The sequence below is a fragment of the Artemia sp. Qi Xiang Cuo genome, chromosome 14, assembly GCF_049724085.1.
Source record: "Artemia sp. Qi Xiang Cuo chromosome 14, ASM4972408v1, whole genome shotgun sequence".
In the NCBI taxonomy this organism is placed as follows: Eukaryota; Metazoa; Arthropoda; class Branchiopoda; order Anostraca; family Artemiidae; genus Artemia; species Artemia sp. Qi Xiang Cuo.
In genome coordinates this window covers 1,944,374-1,963,203 of record NC_142807.1, presented here as the reverse complement: position 1 = coordinate 1,963,203, position 18,830 = coordinate 1,944,374, and the positions used below count along the sequence as shown (strand labels likewise).

The 18,830-nt window shown below is 36.7% G+C and overlaps 1 protein-coding gene across 2 annotated transcripts in view; it reads left to right on the top strand.

Moving 5' to 3' along the window:
- Positions 1 to 18,830, top strand: part of LOC148944032 (chondroitin sulfate proteoglycan 4-like) — a 530,325-nt gene that overhangs the window by 237,681 nt on the left and 273,814 nt on the right. For both annotated transcript variants that reach the window (XM_089099784.1, XM_089099785.1), the window contains exons 3-4: positions 8,826 to 8,963; positions 16,418 to 16,818. In XM_089099784.1, coding sequence (XP_088955910.1) covers positions 8,826 to 8,963; positions 16,418 to 16,818 — 539 coding nt within the window. The remainder of the gene's footprint in view (positions 1 to 8,825; positions 8,964 to 16,417; positions 16,819 to 18,830) is intronic.

The window sequence follows — 18,830 nt, the reverse complement described above, 5'->3', positions numbered from 1 at the left end:
GGAGTCTGTGGAGATGGATGACTTGCCTGTCGCTTCCCTCAGTAGTTTGAATATTTTCCTTAAGTTATCCGATTCTACTGCTTGTTGTATATCAGAAGCCATTTGTGACCAGTATTTCTCCCTGCCGTAACGAGCAGACTGCTTTAACAGCTTTCGAACATTTTTTAGGGGTTCTTTAGGGCCACTGAGAAGGGGTCGTTTCTTTTCCACTATCTCAATCGTTTTGTCCGAGATCCAGAGCCTTTGTTTCCTCTTGGTGTGACCAAGAACCTGTTCAGCAACCTCTTGCGTCACGACTTTCAGCTTGGACCATCGGTCTTCGATGTCTGTGTAGTAAGTAAGGGCCTCTAATTGTTTGTTAAGCTGTAGCTTGAAATTGGCCTTGATCTGTGGACTGAGTAGTTTTGATATATTAAACCGATAGGTTTTAATCTTCTTTTTGTGGGCGCTTAGTCTTTGACTGATCTTACAGGTGAGAAGAAAGTGATCGGAGCCGTTTGTTGAGCCTGTATCTGCGCCTCTGTAGACTTTTGCATCCAGACATGAGCTCCTTCAACGTCTTCTGACGAGGAAATGGTCGATCTGTGCTTTGGTGACCCCGTCATTTGATCTCCAGGTCACAAGATGGTGCTTCTTGTGCTCGAACTGGGTGTTAAACAGACATATGTTATTTTATTTGGCAAGCTGTAGCAACCTTTCGCTATCTGAGCATCCATATCCAATGGTATGGTGTCCAATCACTCCTTTGGTGTTTGCATCTGGTTTACCGACCCTTGCGTTAAAGTCACCAGCGACAAATAGTATGTCGCTTCCTGGGACAGAGTCGAGTATTCTCTGCAGCTCAAAGAAGAATGCATCTTTGGCATCATCAGGGCTATCTCTGATAGGCACTTAGACAGACAAAATAGTCACGTTACTAATCTGGCCTTTAAGACTTATGGTAGAGATTCTTGGTGACACGGGTTGCCAAGATATGACAGAGGAAGCAGCAATTGGGTCCAGAAAGAACCCAACTCCGTGGGGACCGCTCCCATCAGTCGGTCAAGAATTGTAGAATTTAAATGTTTCTGAATCCGTGAGGTCAATTGATTTTGTCAGTATCTCGTTCAATCTAGTCTCAGTAAGGCCATAGACATTCAGACCATACTTTTTCATTTCATTAGCGAGGAGCATCTGAGTTGACTCAGCTTTGCAACTTCTTACATTCCAAGAACCAAATTTAAGTTTCTTGGTGGGGATGATTAGACCACTTCTCGAATCAGACATCATTCGAACCTGGTCCACGTCGGCTACCATGGGCGCCGTAGCATTAATTGTTCTATCTAAATCTTCTGTATCCATTGGTGCTTCATGGGAATTTTCTTGACCAGCACCTCCCCAAAATACTGGCACCCTGTTGCTTTAGCCATTCTGCCGGTCAGACTAGGCAACCAGCATAACGTTTCACCACTCCACCGCAATGAGGTGCAACTTAGGGCTATCCTCTAGCCTCACTAGGGACGGGGGCATGAATCATAGCTACAAGGTCCCAACCTTAGCTTGGAGCAGCCCTCTCTAATTTCAATCGAATGAACCCTTTTCGAAGTTCCTACAACAACTCCTTCAATACGAAGTACCCTGGTCTAAACAATAACATCAACAAAAAATAATACATTATACCAGCATCGATCTTTAAAAAAAAATGTTAAGCCTTCTAATCACTTTTGACTATTAAAAAGGGCACTAGGCCTTTCGATTTCCAATCAAATAAGCCCTTTTTGAGTTTCTACGACAACACTTTCTATAAACACCTTATATGCCCCGGGGCATAAATTAAAACCCTTACCCTAAGAACTGCTAGGGTGGTTGTCATCCTCTAAGACCTAATTTCCAGAACTTTAAACTACGTTAAACAAAATGGCTATCTCAAAATTTTGATTGGATGTGTTTGTGGAAATGGTGGGCGTGAAAGGGACATTTGTCGCTCTCTAATCACTTTGAACTATTAAAAAAAGCCCTAGCCCTTTCAATTTCCAATCAAATGAGCCCATTGGAAGTTTCTATGACAACATTTTAAATAAAAACCTTATATGCCCCCATGGCATAACTTACAACCCTGGCCGTGAGGGCTGGGGGTTGTCATCCTCAAAGACCTAATTTCTAGAACTTTCTACTACGTTGAACAAAATGGCTATCTGAAAATTTTGATTGGATGTGTTTGGGCGAATGGTGAATTTGAGAGCTGGGTTAGTTACCCTGCAATCATTTTCGACTATTAAAAAGGACACTATCCCTATCAATTTCCAATTGAATGAGCCCCTTTTGAAGTTTTTACGACAACTCTATCTATAAAAACGTTATATGCCCCCAGGGCATAACTTACAACTTTTGCCCTGGGGGCTCTTGGTGGTTTGTCATCCTTAAATACATAATTTCCAGAATTTTCAACTACGTTGAACAAAATGGCTATCTCTAATCTTTGATTGAATGTTTTTTGGGAAATGGTGGACGTGAGAGGGCAGTTAATTACTCTCCACTCACTTTCGACTATTAAAAAGGGTAATTTTAATTTCCAATCAAATGAGCCCTTTTTGAAATTTCTACAACAATTTTCTATATAAGCCTTATATGCCCCCAGGGCATAACTTACAACCCTTGCACTGAGGGCTCTAAGGGGGTTATTATCCTAAAAGGCCTAATTTCCAGAACATTCAACTACGTTGAACAAAATGGCTATCTCAAAATTCTGATTGGATGTGTTTTGGTAAATGGTGGGCGTGAGAGGGGGAATAGTTGCCCTTCAATCACTTTCGACTATTAATAGCCCTTTCAGTTTTCAATTGAATGATCCCTTTTTGAAGTTTATACAACATCACTTTCTATAACAATCTTATATGGCCCCAGGGCATAACTTAAAACCATTTCCCTGAGGGCTGTGAGGGGGGAGGGGTTTTCATCCTTAAAGACCTAATTTCCAAAACTTTCAACTACGTTGAATAAAATGGCTATCCAAAAATTTTGATTGGATGTGTTTGGGGAAAAGGTGGGCGTGAGGGGGGGGGGGGGGTTAGTTGCTATCAAATCACTTTCGACAATTAAAAAGGGCACTAGCCCTTTGAATTTTCAATCAAATGAGCCCCTTTTTCAAGTTTGTACGACAAAGATTTCAATAAAAACCATATATTGCCCCCAGGGCATAACTTATAACGCTTGCCCTGAAGACTGTTGGGGACTGTTCTGCTCAAAAGTATAGTTTCCTGAACATGAAACTGCGTGGAACAAAATGGGTATCTGAAAATTTTGATTGGATGTGTTTTGGGAAATGGTGGGCGTGGAAGGGGTTTTAGTTGCCTTCCAATCACTTTCGACTATTAAAAAGGGCACTAGCCATTTCAGTTAAAATCGAATGAGCCTTTTATGAAGTTTCTACGACACCGCGTTCTATATAAACCTTATATTCCCCCAGGGGATAACTAATAACCCTTGACCTGAGGGCTGTGGGGGGGGGTTTCATCCTCAAAGACCTAATTTTCGGAACTTGAAACTACGTTGAACAAAACGGATATCTCAATATTTTGATTGGATGTGTTTGGGGAAAAGGTAGGCGTGAGAGGGGGGTTAGTTGCCCTCCAATCGCTTTTGACTATTAAAAAGGGCACTAGCCCTTTGAATTTCCCATCAAATGAGTCTTATTTGAAGCTTCTACGACTACGCTTTCTATAAAAACCTTATATGCTCCCAGGGCATAGCTTACAACCCTTGCCCTAAGGGCAGTGGGGGAATGTCCTCCTCAAAAACATAATTTCTATCTGGAAATCAACTACGCTCTACAAGCTGGCTCTCAAAGTTTTGATTGGATGTGTTTCGGGAAATAGTGGGCGTGGAAGGGGTTGTTAGTTGCCTTCCAATCACTTTCGACTATTAAAAAAGGGCACAAGCCACTACAATTTCCAATTGAATGAGCCCTTTTCTAAGTTTCTATGGCAAATTCTTCGATACAAAGTGCTCTAGTCTAAAGTAAAAAAAGATAATACATTGTGCCAACAAGGGTTGCGGGGGAGTATCCTCCTCAAAAATACATTTTCTATCTGGAAATCGACTACGTTGAACAAAATGGCTATCTCAAAATTTTGATTGGATGTGTTTGGGGAAATGGTGGGCTTGCAAGGGGTGTTAATTGCCTTCCAATCACTTTCGATTATTAAAAAAGGCAAAAGCCAATCCAATTTCCATTCGAATGAGCCCTTTTATAAGTTTCTACGACAACGCCTACGATACGATGTGCCCTGGCCTAAAAAAAAAAAAAAATTAAAATAACAATACATTGTGCCAACATCGTTCTTTACTTAGGCAGCGCGATTGCACTGCCTATGATTCCTAGTAGTCCATTTCCCTTACTTTCAACCATCTTAAGATGTTTCTTCCATTTTCCCAGGAATCACGAGGGACTATATATAAATTTATATCTCCCCCTCTTTTCCAAAACTCATTCTATTTTCATATGAAGGTTCAATGAGAGTTTGAACATTCGAGCTTTAAAATGCATTCTTTGAGGCACTTGTCTCTCACCACTCCTTTTATCCTTTATGTAGCTGATGTGTAATTACAAATCACTTCATATAAACTTTAAGAGATATGAGGCAATTCATTATAGTTAAATGAAGCAAGAAAATGGATTTTGAGAAAAAAACATTTTAATTCTCATTTAAGTGCATTTGCTTAAGACATGATTTTTTTATATTTATTTTGTTCTGAATTTGTGTAAAATTGTTTTAACGTCCAAAATTGTGTTTTGTAAAGTAAATACCCTTCCATTAACATTAGGAAGTTGCTTCAGAAATATAAACAACGAAATCAAATCTTTCCATATGGCAAAAACACATTAGTGTCGGTACGAAAAAATATATAAAACAAATTTAAGAGGGCCGTTTCAAAAAATAGAACAAAATAACAAACAAATTGTAGAACCAATAAAAACATAGTAATAAAAGCCTACTCAGACTTCCGAAGATAATTTAAAATTTATACAATGAAAAGAGTGATAAAGAACAAAAGTTGAATATACATTATCCAGGGCTTATCGCTTTCATCCACGTATTAATGAACATACAGTACTTATGAATCCGCTAGCGGACGATACAAATATTAGAGGATAGATTAAGGTTGTTTAAACTTTTTGCCTCGGGAATTTCGGATACCATGTAAAGGAGCATCACAACTTGCTACGTGGATAGAACGTGTTTGCTTTTGAAGGTGCTCTCACACTTTGCCGTAGAACTCTTCACGCTCGCATAACTTGAGACTTTTTATTACCTCATGTAATCTTAAAAAGAATTTCCTCCGTATCGTAGGTAGTTCTATCATCTGCCTAGAATTTGACGGTTATGTGTATATTATGTAGTGGTATATTCAAAGTGGTAGCAACAAACTAGAATTCCTAGAAGAAGAATAACTAAATTTTGAAAATATATTAATAAAATTTCCTTAAAAAAACATTCATGCTTGACAAGAGCTTGAATATACATCTTTATTCAATTTTTTCATTGTTGACTAGTCTGCTCATGATATTTTTGATGATTTTAGACTAAGATTTTCCGCGTTTTATCGATTTTTAAGTTTTCTTGGTGTGAAACACTGTATAAAGATAGTATAAATATAATTTTCTATTATTTATACACTGCGGTGTGAAAGAACTAGATTGTGTGAAAGATTATGCTTAAAGTCAAGGATTTTTGATTGGATAGTGCATGTTTTTGTTCGATTTTTTCGAAAAACAAACTTTACAAAACACATCCGAAATTTGGTTATATGCATTTTTGTTAACTTTTTAAGAGTCGGACCCTGACTTCTGGAGGGAGGGGGGGTTCAAACACTGTATCCTCTTAGATACCACTTTACTTAGTGTGAGAGATATTAATAATTTACAATTAAAAAAAAAGAAAATTCACGTAGTGTGAAAGCCGCTTCACTTACAAACAATGGTCTCATAAATCCCCACCAACATGAATTTTTATTAATTTACTATCTCTATTGTGAAACCCTAGACAGCATAGATACAAAAATCGTCATCTGTAGAGCACATAGCCTATCTTTTAAAGTCCAAAAGCCTCTTTCCAGAAGAGGCGCTTGTTATTTAATGTTTGGTTTTATATAATCTATTTCTGGTAACTTGTAGCTGCTAAATTTTACCCTGGACGATGGCTTTCAGTCTTTTTGCAATCTACCTAGTCCCTTTTTAAATTTAAGATCCCTTTTTAAATTAAGATGCCCCCTTTGTATGATATGTATTTATTTTCATAAAACATAGTTAATACTAATCTCGGGTAGTGGCGTCAATTCCCAATAGCGTTGGAGGGGTATTTTTTTTAACGTGAGAAGGATTTTTTTTATCAAGGAAAATACTCAAAAAAAGGTATTTTTCAATAGTAATACCCTAAAAAATTGTTTTTGAACTGTAAGGTTTGAAGTTTTTGTCATAAGTACTAATGCTTAAGATATTGTATACCCTTATATCATTCACCTGAAAATCTGTACTAGTTTCCTCGTCCCTTCGGCTGGCAATTTTGAAAAAGATGACTAAACCCCATGAAATATTGTGATTTGGAAATTAATCTTCTTAATACCGTGTATTTGAATATTAGAAGCTACAGTGATGACAGTGGTCAAATATGCCTCTGAAGCATGGACGCTCCAAAAAGCGGAGGAAAATTTGCTAGACGTTTTCCAGAGAAATTGCTTAAGGATCGTTTTGGGTAGCCGGCTGACTGACCGTTTTTCAAACAATAGGCTATACAAAAATGTAGTTCAATACCGCTCTCTAGTGCTATAATGAAAGAAAGGTTGAGGTGGCTAGGGCCCGTTGTGCAGATGAAGGATGATAGATTGCCGAAGATTGTTCTTTTCGGCCAACCGTCTACGGCTAAACGGAACTCCGTGGGCGGGGGTAAAAGGGGGACTTTGAATAGATTGGGGTGGAGAAGGAGTGCACGTATCTGCGTTGGCCTCAGGTGGCTTGGTGCTGCGGTGAGTTGTTAGTAGTAGTAGAAGCAGTAGTAGTAATACTGTGCATTTGGCATATATTTTAATTGTTTAACTTTCTCATTTCTGATTTTACACGTTTCTCTACCCTCCCTTATAATAAACTCTAGGCTAAGAATGCTTAGCAAATATTGCCAAGTTTTTATTCAGAGTCTGGTTCTGCCGGTTTTACTCCTCGCCCTTGATTTTTTTATGGGTTACAATTGACCAGGTCTTCTCCTAGAATTAATATATGAAGCAGGTATTGATTATTTAAAAATATTATCCAAAATCTAATAATTCAAAATACTTTATATAATGCAAGCACAATTCAGAGTCAAAATTTTAACCCTGCACTGCCTTTAAAAAACTTTCCGAGATATCTTGATTTAATTCATAACCCATTTTTACATAAATTACTGTTTTTTGGTGGTTTGGGTAATTTTTATGTGCATCCCCTGAAAGAAATTACTTACAAGGTCTCAATGAAGTACGGCATGCTTCAGTAAGTAGTAGCTGGATAGCAAAGATCCGCAATTCTTGGTAGTTTATCATCCTTCATCCATAAGACGTGATCGAAGAATTTTAATACTTTTTCAGTTATATCCCCAGACCGTGGGATTGAACTACATTTTTTGGACAGTCTATTGTATGGTGCTACACTCGTTTCAATGCTAAACTGAAGCGATCCTCAGAAGATTCCTCTAAAGAGCATCTAGTGCATCTTCATCAACTTTTCATAGCCCCCCTCTACCCTCTGTTTAAAAATCATACGCAAAAACTGTCACCCTCTGTTTCCAAATCATGAGTCAAAACTGTCACCACCGTGGCGACTAATAGCCTAACCTTAAATTTCAGATTTGACACCCTATTCTTTCTATGTATGGCCTGGTTTTAGGTGTTTACCCCCCCCCCCCCTCGGTGATTAACCCCTGGAAAATACACCCGACAGAAAATTCCCCCCCCGCCACGAAAAATGCCCCTGGAAAATACTCCGCCTCGGAAAATAACCCCGGAAAATACCCCCCATGGAATATACCCCCGTGAAAAATACCCCCCCTTCCGGAAAAGAAATTAACAAAGAAACCGGTTTGTTCTCGAGTTTTACACGTCGTAAACTTGAGGAAATGGCGTATAATACTCAGGTACCGAAATTTTTCATGGAGGGAGAGCCGGATTTCCCGGTATTATTTAAATAGATCAGAAATTAAATTTAAAAAAACAACTTTTTCAACTGAAAGCAAGGAGCAACATCAAAACTTAAAACGAACAGAAATTATAACGTGTATGAAAGGAGTTACCCCTTCCACAATACCTTGCTCTTTATACTAAAGTTTTCAATTTTTGTTCTAATTCTTTAAGAACGGTTCCTAAAACACGATGGCCGTTTAGTTAGAACAATAAGCTTTGTTTTAAAATTCTATTTTAAAACAATTTTTCGTTGGGGGGTATTTTTCGGGGCAGTATTTTCCACGGGGAGGGGGAGTATTTTCCGGAGAGGCATATTTTCTGGGGGGATTTTCCACGGTGAGGGCGCATTTTCCGGGGGGTATTTTCAACGAGGGGTATTTGCTGCGGGGGGGGGGGTCCGGGGGTGTATTTGCGGGGGTATTTTACGCAGGGGGAGGGGTAGTCCCCGGGGGGGGGGGTTAACGCCGGACACCCTATGGACTATACTTGATTTACAATTTTTTGTCTTAATCTAAATGGGCAAAATTTGGAAACTGTATGTTGCTGCTCAACATAAATCTCAGAGATTATTTTGATCCCTGTAATGATGTCCGTATAGTGATTATTTTATTAAAACTTGTTTCTTTTATTCAGGTGAGAATAAACCTAGGATCAGGTGAAACTGAATTATCGACCCCAAGAGGATTGAAGCTGAATGACCTTGGCTGGCATGAAGTTAAGCTAGATCGACAGCAAGATGACCTTGTTCTAGTTGTTGACAAAATTCATTCCACAAAGTAAGCTTGAATAGTAACATGTAAATTTACTTTCAGGCTAAAATTCCTAAGCATACTAGAATCCTTAGAAACAACCTCGGAAGTCTGTGTGACGATTAATTAAAACTGAGAAATATCTCAGCAGCACTTTTTCACCCGCTGATCACGAAAATGATGATTTATTTTTAACCTGTAAAAATATTCAAAGGTGCAACAGCAAAAAGAAATAAAACAGACGCTTTAAGAGGTAAGAAAAGTGAAAACTAAATCCGACACTAAATAGGGAAGGGACACCATGTTCAAGCCCCTACCCAGAGGGGGAGGGGGGTCAGGGGGTTTTTAACCCCCCCCCGAAATGTTTGTCTGCCTCATAAAAACGTAACAAATATGAATATAAACAAATTTTGTCTGCGTTTTATTAGTTTTTTTGTGTGTAACCCCCCCCCCCTGAATTTTTCTTTGGGTAAAACCCCGTCCGAAAAAAAAATCCTGGGTAAAGTCTTTACCATCTTAACGTGGTTATGACACTATTAAGTGACAATTCCGTAAGTATTAAACCTATGTTCACGAGTTGTGTACAATAAAAAAAAAGAATACTGAAAATCCTATGAACAGACGTTCCTGTTAACTTCCCGTTCGATAAAAAAAGTATTCCAGTTACTCTGGTTTCCATACATCAAAGGAGTAAGGAGTAGGGTATTCCATAACTTATAACTTCAACTTCTAATCACCCTCAAACCTAACAAAACTTTATGTATTACATACTAATTTGAAGCCAAACTAATCAGCTAAATGCTGAAACGAAAATACCAGCGTTACTTCATGGGTTTAGTTGAAATTAAGAACAACTAGCACCGTTGAACTAAGCATTACCCAACGGAACAATGCTAAATTCAAAACGAACTTAATTTCAATCATTTAGGCCTGGATATTAATTTTAGTAGGAATTTTATACAGAAACAAATCTAAATTCTTTCCAAAAGCTGTCAAAATTTTCTTATTAAAGATTGTTTTAATTGCTATCAAATATTTAGGGCTAGGTTATTATTATTATTATTACTAATATTATGGACGGATTTATTAAACTGAGTACAAGCTTTAGCTACTGAGGCCCACTGTCTCCATATAAAATAAAAGAGAAAAAGTTAAACCAAGAATCACCGGGCTACTGGTGCCCCCCTTACAAGGCCGTATCCAGGGGGAGGTAGGGGATTTTAACCCCCCCCCACAAAAAAAATGTTTGTCTGACTCCTAAAAACGTAACAAAAATGGATATAAACGAATTTTGTATGCCTTTTTTTATTTTATTTTGTGTAAACGCCCCCTCCCCCGAATTTTTTTTTTATTAAAACTCCCTCCGAAAAAATACTGGGTACGGCCTTGCCCCCTTAGTAGTGGTATTTTGAGATAGGGCTTGCCTATCTCAAGTCGACCCAGATATAAATGGGTACCTTGAGAGATCTGGGGGAAAAACAAGAGAAGGGTCGGAAGATTTACCCAGAAGCACGTATTGCACTCCAGGCATAGCGGAGTTGGAAAATTTAACGAGCAAAGATTTTTGTTCCTTAGTTTATGAAGCACATATCTGCAAAACTAGCTTATCTGCAAAAATAAAGCGACTTGTGATATTTCCCTATATTCATAGAGTTCCAAAAAACTAAGGCTTAACTGAAAACACAAACCCGGCAAAAAAAACGAGATGTTTTCTTGTGATCAAAAAGTCCTTAAGTAGCTTGCAGAAAATAAAAGAATAATTTATAAGGCTCTCAATAGTATTTCATCAGGCATGATATTGATAACTTTTGGTATACAATTAGAATTTTCTTGAAAAACCAAGCATGGTCAGTTTTCAGTAAAGCGATAGTTTTTTCAGAATTCTTTAAAACCAGAGAAATGCCACGGATAATTTTACTGGATCGGGTTTTCAAAATACAGGATGCATAAACTGTGAATTAGTAATTGTTCTTTGGTTTAAGTTTTGACTCCGCTCTCAACTTTTCACCAGGAAAACTTTGTTTCTTCTTAAAGTTAATTTTAGTTCATTTTTTTATCACATACAATAACAATTCCGTATCCAGGGGGGAGGGGTAAGGGGTTTTGACCCCCTCCCCATCCGAAATGTTTGTCTGACTCGTAAAAACGTAACAAAAATGAACATAAACAAATTTTGCATGGCTTTTTGAGTTTTTTTGTTTAACCCCCCCCCCCCCAAAAAAAAATTGAGTAAAACTTCCTTCGAAAAAAAATACTGGGTTCGGCCTTGCGCAATAATTCTTGCAAATGCACCTTTGTCTATTTGTAAGGATTACTTCCAACCTATCATACAATCCCCATAAAAAGAAATGCAATTTTGTCATGTAAAGAGCCCTTGTAGTATATTGTTATTGCTATCTTTGAGAAGTTACAGATAAAAATTCAGCTTTTATGAAATATATTGTAGAAAGTGGAAGGATATTAATTTTTTTAGATTTATAGCAATGTAGTTTACAGAAACTCGTGAAGTTATCATTGTTATTTTTCCTACAGTGCTGAAAATACAACTTATCATAAAAATGTATTGTTTTGTTATTTTTTCATTTGACTTGCAAAATTTTAGGAGAACATATCATTAAAACATGATAGAAGAATTTTTCATATCATTAAACATTATGAAGAATTAAAAAAAAAATTATATGATTTCACTATAGGTTTAAAAAAAAGAATTCCTATACTTCTAGGACAACAATACTCTCTCCCCACCCCCAAAAACGGGCTTGTGTGTAATGCTAGTGACAGAAGTAGTTTTTTATGCATGCCTTGACGGGGTTTGGAAAGTAAAAAAACTATTGTGAAAACTTTGCTTGGCTACCCATTTTGATGCCCCTAAAACTTTCCAATACCCCGCTGTAGTACACCAAAAAGTGCCTTTTATGTTGCCCTATTGCCCTTTACGATGGCATAACAAGATCAATTTACAAAAAGCATATTGGTAAGAATCATGAGCTTTTGTAAATCTCTTTATGATTTTGTTGTGTGCTACTTGCCCTAAGTGAATAAGAAAATGAGACAACGCTGCTACCCATGCAAAAAAGTGATTTTCCTTGCTTTTTACGCTGGAGGGCTCAAATGCTTCAGCGTTGGGTTTTTGACCATATTGATTTCTATGGATTGCTTTTCATTTTGATCCGCTGCCATTTTTGAGCGGTTTCAAGCTCTTTTTCAGAATTCCCGAAAATTCGTTTCCGCAATAAACTTTTACTGTTAACATGAACCTCTATAATAGCTATAATTACTAGATTACTTTCAATTGAGGGATTGTTTCACTAGATAGTTTCTTTTATAACGGGTTTTAAAAATCTTGGTTACTATGCTAATTTCCTTTGCTAATTACTTTATGCAACCATTTCTACATCCTTACTGCAGCCGCACTCGAATTTGTCTGATAGTGTACCGCTGAAACCAACATATCCTTTAATTTTGAGAATGACGACATCTTAAAACTTTTCTCAAATTGTTGTGATGATGTCTCTCAATTTAGGTTCGGTTTTGCCTTGATCATCGTTCATATATGATTGACATATTATCTGTTCTTCTCACTTCCATACTCAGTGTGTCAGTTTTTGCTGGTTTTCTAGAGATTAATCCTAGATATCATATTAAATCAAATAATGTCACACATTATTTCCTTCCTCCCCTCCGAAAACCTAAATTGTTGTGCATTTCTTATTCCACATTTTTACACATTTATTTTTTCATATTTCCACAATTTCTTGTATTTATAGGTATATTTTATAGTTGATTCTTAGTTTTTTTTACTTAATTGTCTTTGCCTCCTTAACTTGTTGACATCCTCTCCGAAATTATTTTGATAATCTTAACAGTAAAATTTTCAGAAGAAATTTACAGCATAACAGCATAACAGTTTCTTAACAGCATAAATTTAAAAAAGAGCCTGAAACCCCTTAAACATGGCTTCACATCCAAATAAAAAGTGCACTTTTCGTTTCAGCACATTTAGCAGGAAAATTACAGCCCCTCCCCACTATGAACAACAAGGAAAGTCACTTTTTGTATGAAAAATGCTGATGTCCCTTTTCATTTTTTTTTTCTTCACCTCTCGTAGGGACTCAAACATCATAGAGAGCTGTTTAAGGGCTCATTTGAAAGCTAATTTTCATATATAGCCCTTGTTTGTATAGATTTGAAATGTTCATGCTCATAAAGTGGCATTTGGCATACAGAAATGACACTTTGGGTGCCATTTCTGGAGCTGAAAGACTGGGAAGGATGATACGGGTACTGCCATAATCTTCATGGTTGTGAAACTCAAACCTGAGGATCACAATGTCCAATATTGTATACTCATCCTCCCAGTTCTCTTAATAAGTTTTCGGAATCTTCTGCTTACCAGTAGAACTAGGCTAGTTCAAATGGCTAGACTCGCTCCAGGCTGGGCTAGTGGCGTCAATTGAAATAAAAATGTGTGGGCTCGGGTAAAAATGTATTTTCAATAACTAGGGGGCAGTTTATAGTTTCTTTTTAATTTTTTACATGAAAATACCAAGAAAGAGTATTTTTCAATGAAAACACTCCAAAAAAGTATCTTTCCAAATCTATGAGGGGAGCAAAATATCTAAGGAAGAGACCCCCCCCCAGCCAATTGACACATTTGAAACTTGTAGACAACTCACAATATCGTAACGAAATTTTAAAAGGCTCAACTTAAAGCTCTTGATTTTATCCATGTTCTTTTATGTTGATTTATATTTGGAAAGGGCATAAAAAAAGACGCATCGAGTATTGATCGAACTTTGAGTTCTAGCCTATCTTGTTGTTATAAATTTCTAGCTCATTATAAATGAGCGACCAGGAACAGAAAAAAGTATAGAAAGAACATTGTTAAGCAAAAGGTAATAATCCAGTGGTTTGGACTCTTGGTTTCACACGTATTTGACAACGTTCTAATCTTGGTTAAGACCAATCTTTTTAAATATTTATTCACATTTTAACACCCCTCTAGCAGCGGAGAAAAAAGAAGTAGAAGAAGATAAAAGTAGGCACTTCAGTGTCTGCATGCAAAAAGTTAATTTTTTTTTATTGTTCAAGGCGGGGGTAAGTAGAATTCTGGACAACTAGCACTTTAAAGAAATTTAAGATTCCTTGAGTTTATTTAGAAAACGAAAATTGTATTGTAAAACTTAATGGTTTTATGGCCAATGAAAGACTATTAAAAGTGCTACAAATGCGTCTTTTATTTTCTGAAAGCTACTTAAGCATTTGTCTGTTCCAAATCCTGTTTTGTCACGCCGGTTTTGTGTTTTCAGTAAAGCGCTAGTTTTTGAGAAATCTAAGAACATAGGCTAATATGAGGAGTCTGTTTATCTGAAATAGTTTTTCAAAATATGTTACTTAAACTGCGGAGTTGCGGAGTTGCGGAATTGCTTTAATACACATTATTTTGTACAATTGGAGTTGCAGTGTTTTGAAACCCAACTTTGAAATCCCAATTCTGCGAGTTCCAGAGCGCACATCAGGTTGAATGAATACTAGGTAGTTTTGAATAGCAAGATATAAGACTATTGCTGAATGGATACATTCCCTTGTTTACTTGAAGTCACCATTCTTAGAAATTGCTTCATGAAATCGCAGTTTTTACTGTTGTTACTTTTTTAGCTGCAACTACTAGTTTATATTCTCATTTTCACCAATTAAATTTCTTATTACCACTGGAGACCCTCTTTACGTTTCTTTAGTTTCAAATTCCAAAATTTTAATTCCCTTCCCCCGGCTCTTAGCTTGGAAACGAGAGATATATTTTCCCTTGAAATTGAAGAGTTCAACAAGATGAAATCCTATGCTTTAGTATCTTAGTAGTTTCAGAAAAAAATGAGGAAAATAAACAACTTGAAAGAAACAAAAGCTGTTCATCAACACTAATTTTAGAAAGTTGGTAAGACTTTATTGTTGGTATTTCTTAAGTTTAAGTATTGTCAAGCTTAAGGACTGTTTAAGTTGATAAACCCAACAAAACAGTTGTTTCTAGTTTTGAAGTTTTTATTATGACTACAAGGGGAAAAAAATGGTTCTACGACTCTATACTATAATTTCTAATTAATTATTCAGGATCAGTTTTGCAGTTTAACAGTTTTTCAGTTTTACTGCAGGCTGTAGAGGTATCGTAAAGGTAGTAAATGTATTTAAGCCTAAACACTTTTATATTTAACTTTAAATTTCTGAAACCAAAGGATTTTGGTACTTACTGCCAATCCAGGTTTATAAAGAATATCTCTGTGTAGGATTGGGACCGTTTGGTGTCAGAAACAACATTATTAGTCCCGAGGGCCCCTCCAATGTGAAAATTGAGCATTATCTGAGTATTGAGTATATGGACATATTATTGTTGAGGGGGGTCTTAGTATCTCCAAGGGGGATCGGAATTATCTTTTTAAGGACAGGGCAGGTTTGAGGATTTTACTAATAATTGGACCCTGACTTTTAATGTAAATAAAACCGATGAGAAGCTTATCTCCCAAGCGAGAACAGTGAAACAAAATCCTGAGCAAAATCACCCATTCTAGGATGAGTTTCTTGTCAGATTTCCCGTGGACTAAACCCTTTAGAAGCGTGATTACCTTACTCCCTGAACTTAGGACTTGTTTTACGATGCAAATAGTTTCTCCCTAATCAATCATCCCTTCAAATTCTTACATCTTCATTAGACCCGGTACTGAATACGCTAATCCTACTTTTGCCAGTGCCCCAAGGACCTATGTTACTCCTTTCTATATAATCCAAAATCGAGAAGCAAGAAGAACAATTTCTGGTAAATGTGCCACTAATGCTCCTCAACCAGTACAAGAGTGTCTTGACGCGGTTTCTATGTCAGTGTTTTACAAGTATTAGAACTATTATCCATTGGGGGAACCGTCCGGGGCCATACTTGGCAAAACTGACCGATGAGGTACGCTCGTAACTGTTTTGATTTTCTGTACTATCTACAGCAGAGAGCTCCAGCCAAGAGTATTCTAGAATTGACGTGTTTTACCCGTGTCGTATCACCTCCCATTCGAGGTTTTCCCCTTAGTAACTCCTCTTATATGCACTATGAGAAATTATAATATCAATTTTAAAATGACTAAACATGATAATTATGAGATCTGTTGACAGACCGTCAGATGGTACGTCTAAACCTGGAATAGAATAAAAAATTAAAACATTAAAAGGGGTTATTTTCCGATGGTCATCTGTCCATCGAACCTTTGAGGGGATCCACGAAATGTACATTTGTTCTATGATTTCGTTTTTTATTAATGAATATATCTTATCTTATTATTATTCTAACAACTAATTTTGACTGGGTTAAGATTTTATCGGCAAGAATTTTTAGTCTACATGTATTCTTTAACCCTTTGATCTTTCATTCAATTTGATTTTTTTTTTTTTTTTTTTTGTAACGAAAAATTACTTTAAATAATAGCCATTCATTCTCATTTCAGAGTCAAACTCGAGGGTCGTTTTTACGAACTGAATATCCACTATGGAGTATTCATTGGTGGAGTGGGCGACTTCCGAGAAATATTCCTAGGACTATTAGAAAGTTTTCGAGGATGTATTGAAGAAGTTACATACAATGGAATTGATATTCTTGGTCGTGCCAGACATAGAACACAACACGCAGATGTGCATGCTGTTAGTTGGGACTGCAGTCCCGAGTTCGAGGCTGCCCCTGGAGTTGATATCTCTTTTTTGGAAAAAGATTCATTTCTTAATTTGCCAGTATCGCTTCCCCGAAATTCGGGGACCATCAAGTTCTCAATAAAAACCCAGTCAAAATCTGGCACAGTTGTCTATTCTACGGGTTCTTCTAGCAAAGCTAGCTTCTTGGCGGCGGAGATCGGTGAGTATTTTTTTTTGAGGGGGGGGAGGGAGAGTAGGCTACAATTTTAATTGTATTGACGGCAATTTTTGTTTGACTTGAATATTTAACTGTGCTATTTTATTGGGGTTACTTAACTTAAAAATATGCTATTTAATTTAAATATTGTGATCTTAAAATACGGACGTTTTTGTTCATTATCTTGTTTGGTTGTGCAAGGTTGCCCTCGCCCTCGATCCCAAGTTTTGTATTCTGAAGTTATTTACGCCTCCACAATCGAGTTGTACTAACTCAAAATCATTGCATAATTCTGAATTCAACAAAGCGAAGATTACCAATTTCTTTATGTTATGAAATAGGCTATATTGTCCCAAATGTCATCTCGGTCCAAGGCACTATTCTTACACCTTTTGACTATTTAAATCTGAATGACTTCCTTCAAGTTTTGATCTAGCGCTATTTAGAACCAATGGACTTTAAGGGGATTAAATAAAAAAAACAAGTTTTTTTTAACTGAAAGTAAGGAACGACGTTGAAACTTAAAAACGAACAGAAATTATTCCGTATATGAAAGGGGCTGTCCCCTCCGCGACGCCTCGCTCTTTACGCTAAAGTTTTTCCTTGATTAAAAAAAATAGAGTTGTGAGAAAGTCAAACTTTAGCGTAAAGAGTGAGGCTTTGAGGAGGGGACAGCCCCTTTCATATACGGAATAATTTCTGTTCGTTTTAAGTTTTAACGTCGTTCCTTACTTTCAGTTAAAAAAACTTGTTTTTCTTATTTAATTTTAAAACGTTTTTGGATTAATGCAAGTTTTGACTTTGGATCACCGTACATGAATAGTTAAAACATAATTTGAATATTAATTTTACATTTATTTGGTTAAATGGCTCTCTCGAAACTTGTTTAATTTTATTTACGAACGTTTTTATTAGTATTAAATATAAGAAACTTAGAAATTAACTTCCGTAACGAACTTCTATATTCATATATTTTTTAATATGTATATTAGAGGGTTCACCCCCTATTCAATAACTTGCTCTTTAATCTGAAGTTCGAATATTGTTCCAATTATTTAAAAATGACCGCTTAATCACAAAGGCCGTTAATTAGAATAAATAGCTCTTATGAAAGTACTAAAAAATCTTTGGCTTAAAGAGCGGGGTATTGACTAGGGGGTGAACCCAATGATATATGTAATATTTTATGTTCGTTTTAAGTTTTGATGTAGCTTCTGTTGCAGTTGAAAAACTTGTTTTTTTTATATTTAATTTCTGATCTTTTTTTAAATAATGCTGGGAAATCCGGCGTCCCCTTCATAGAAATGTCCCTTCCCCCATGAAAACATCCTCCTTGGAAATATCCTCCCACGTAACCCCCGACCCTCCAACTAGCAGAAAAATCCCCCCTGAAAACGTCTGTATAGCCTACTTCCCAATAACCAATACTATATGTTAACATTGGGTAAAGTTCATAACTTTCAGACCTCCCCACGGGGACATCGGGGGATTAAGTGATCCTAAAAGAAATAGTTATTATATTTTCGACCATACTGAACAAAATAGCTATCTCAAAATTTTGATCGAGTGACTTTGGGAAAAAATGAGCGTGGGAGGGGGCATAGTTGCCCTCCATTTTTTGGTCACTTAAAAAAGGCACTAGAACTTTTAATTTCCGTTCCTATGAGCCCTCCCTCGATATTCTAGGACCACTGGGTCGATACGATCATCCCTGGGGAAAAAAAAACAAACAAAAAACAAATAAACACACATCCGTGATCTTTCTTCTGGCAAAAAATGCAAAATTCCACATTTTCATAGATAGGAGCTTGAAACCTCTGCAGTATGGTTCTCTGATACGGTGAATATGATGGTGTAATTTTCATTAAGGCTCTATAACTTTTAGGGGGTCTTACCCCCTTTTTTCGAAATCAGCCAAATTTTTTCAGGCGCTTACCTTTTGATGGGTAGAACTAAACTTGATGAAACCTATATATTTGAAATCAGCATTGAAATCTGATTCTTTTGATGTATCT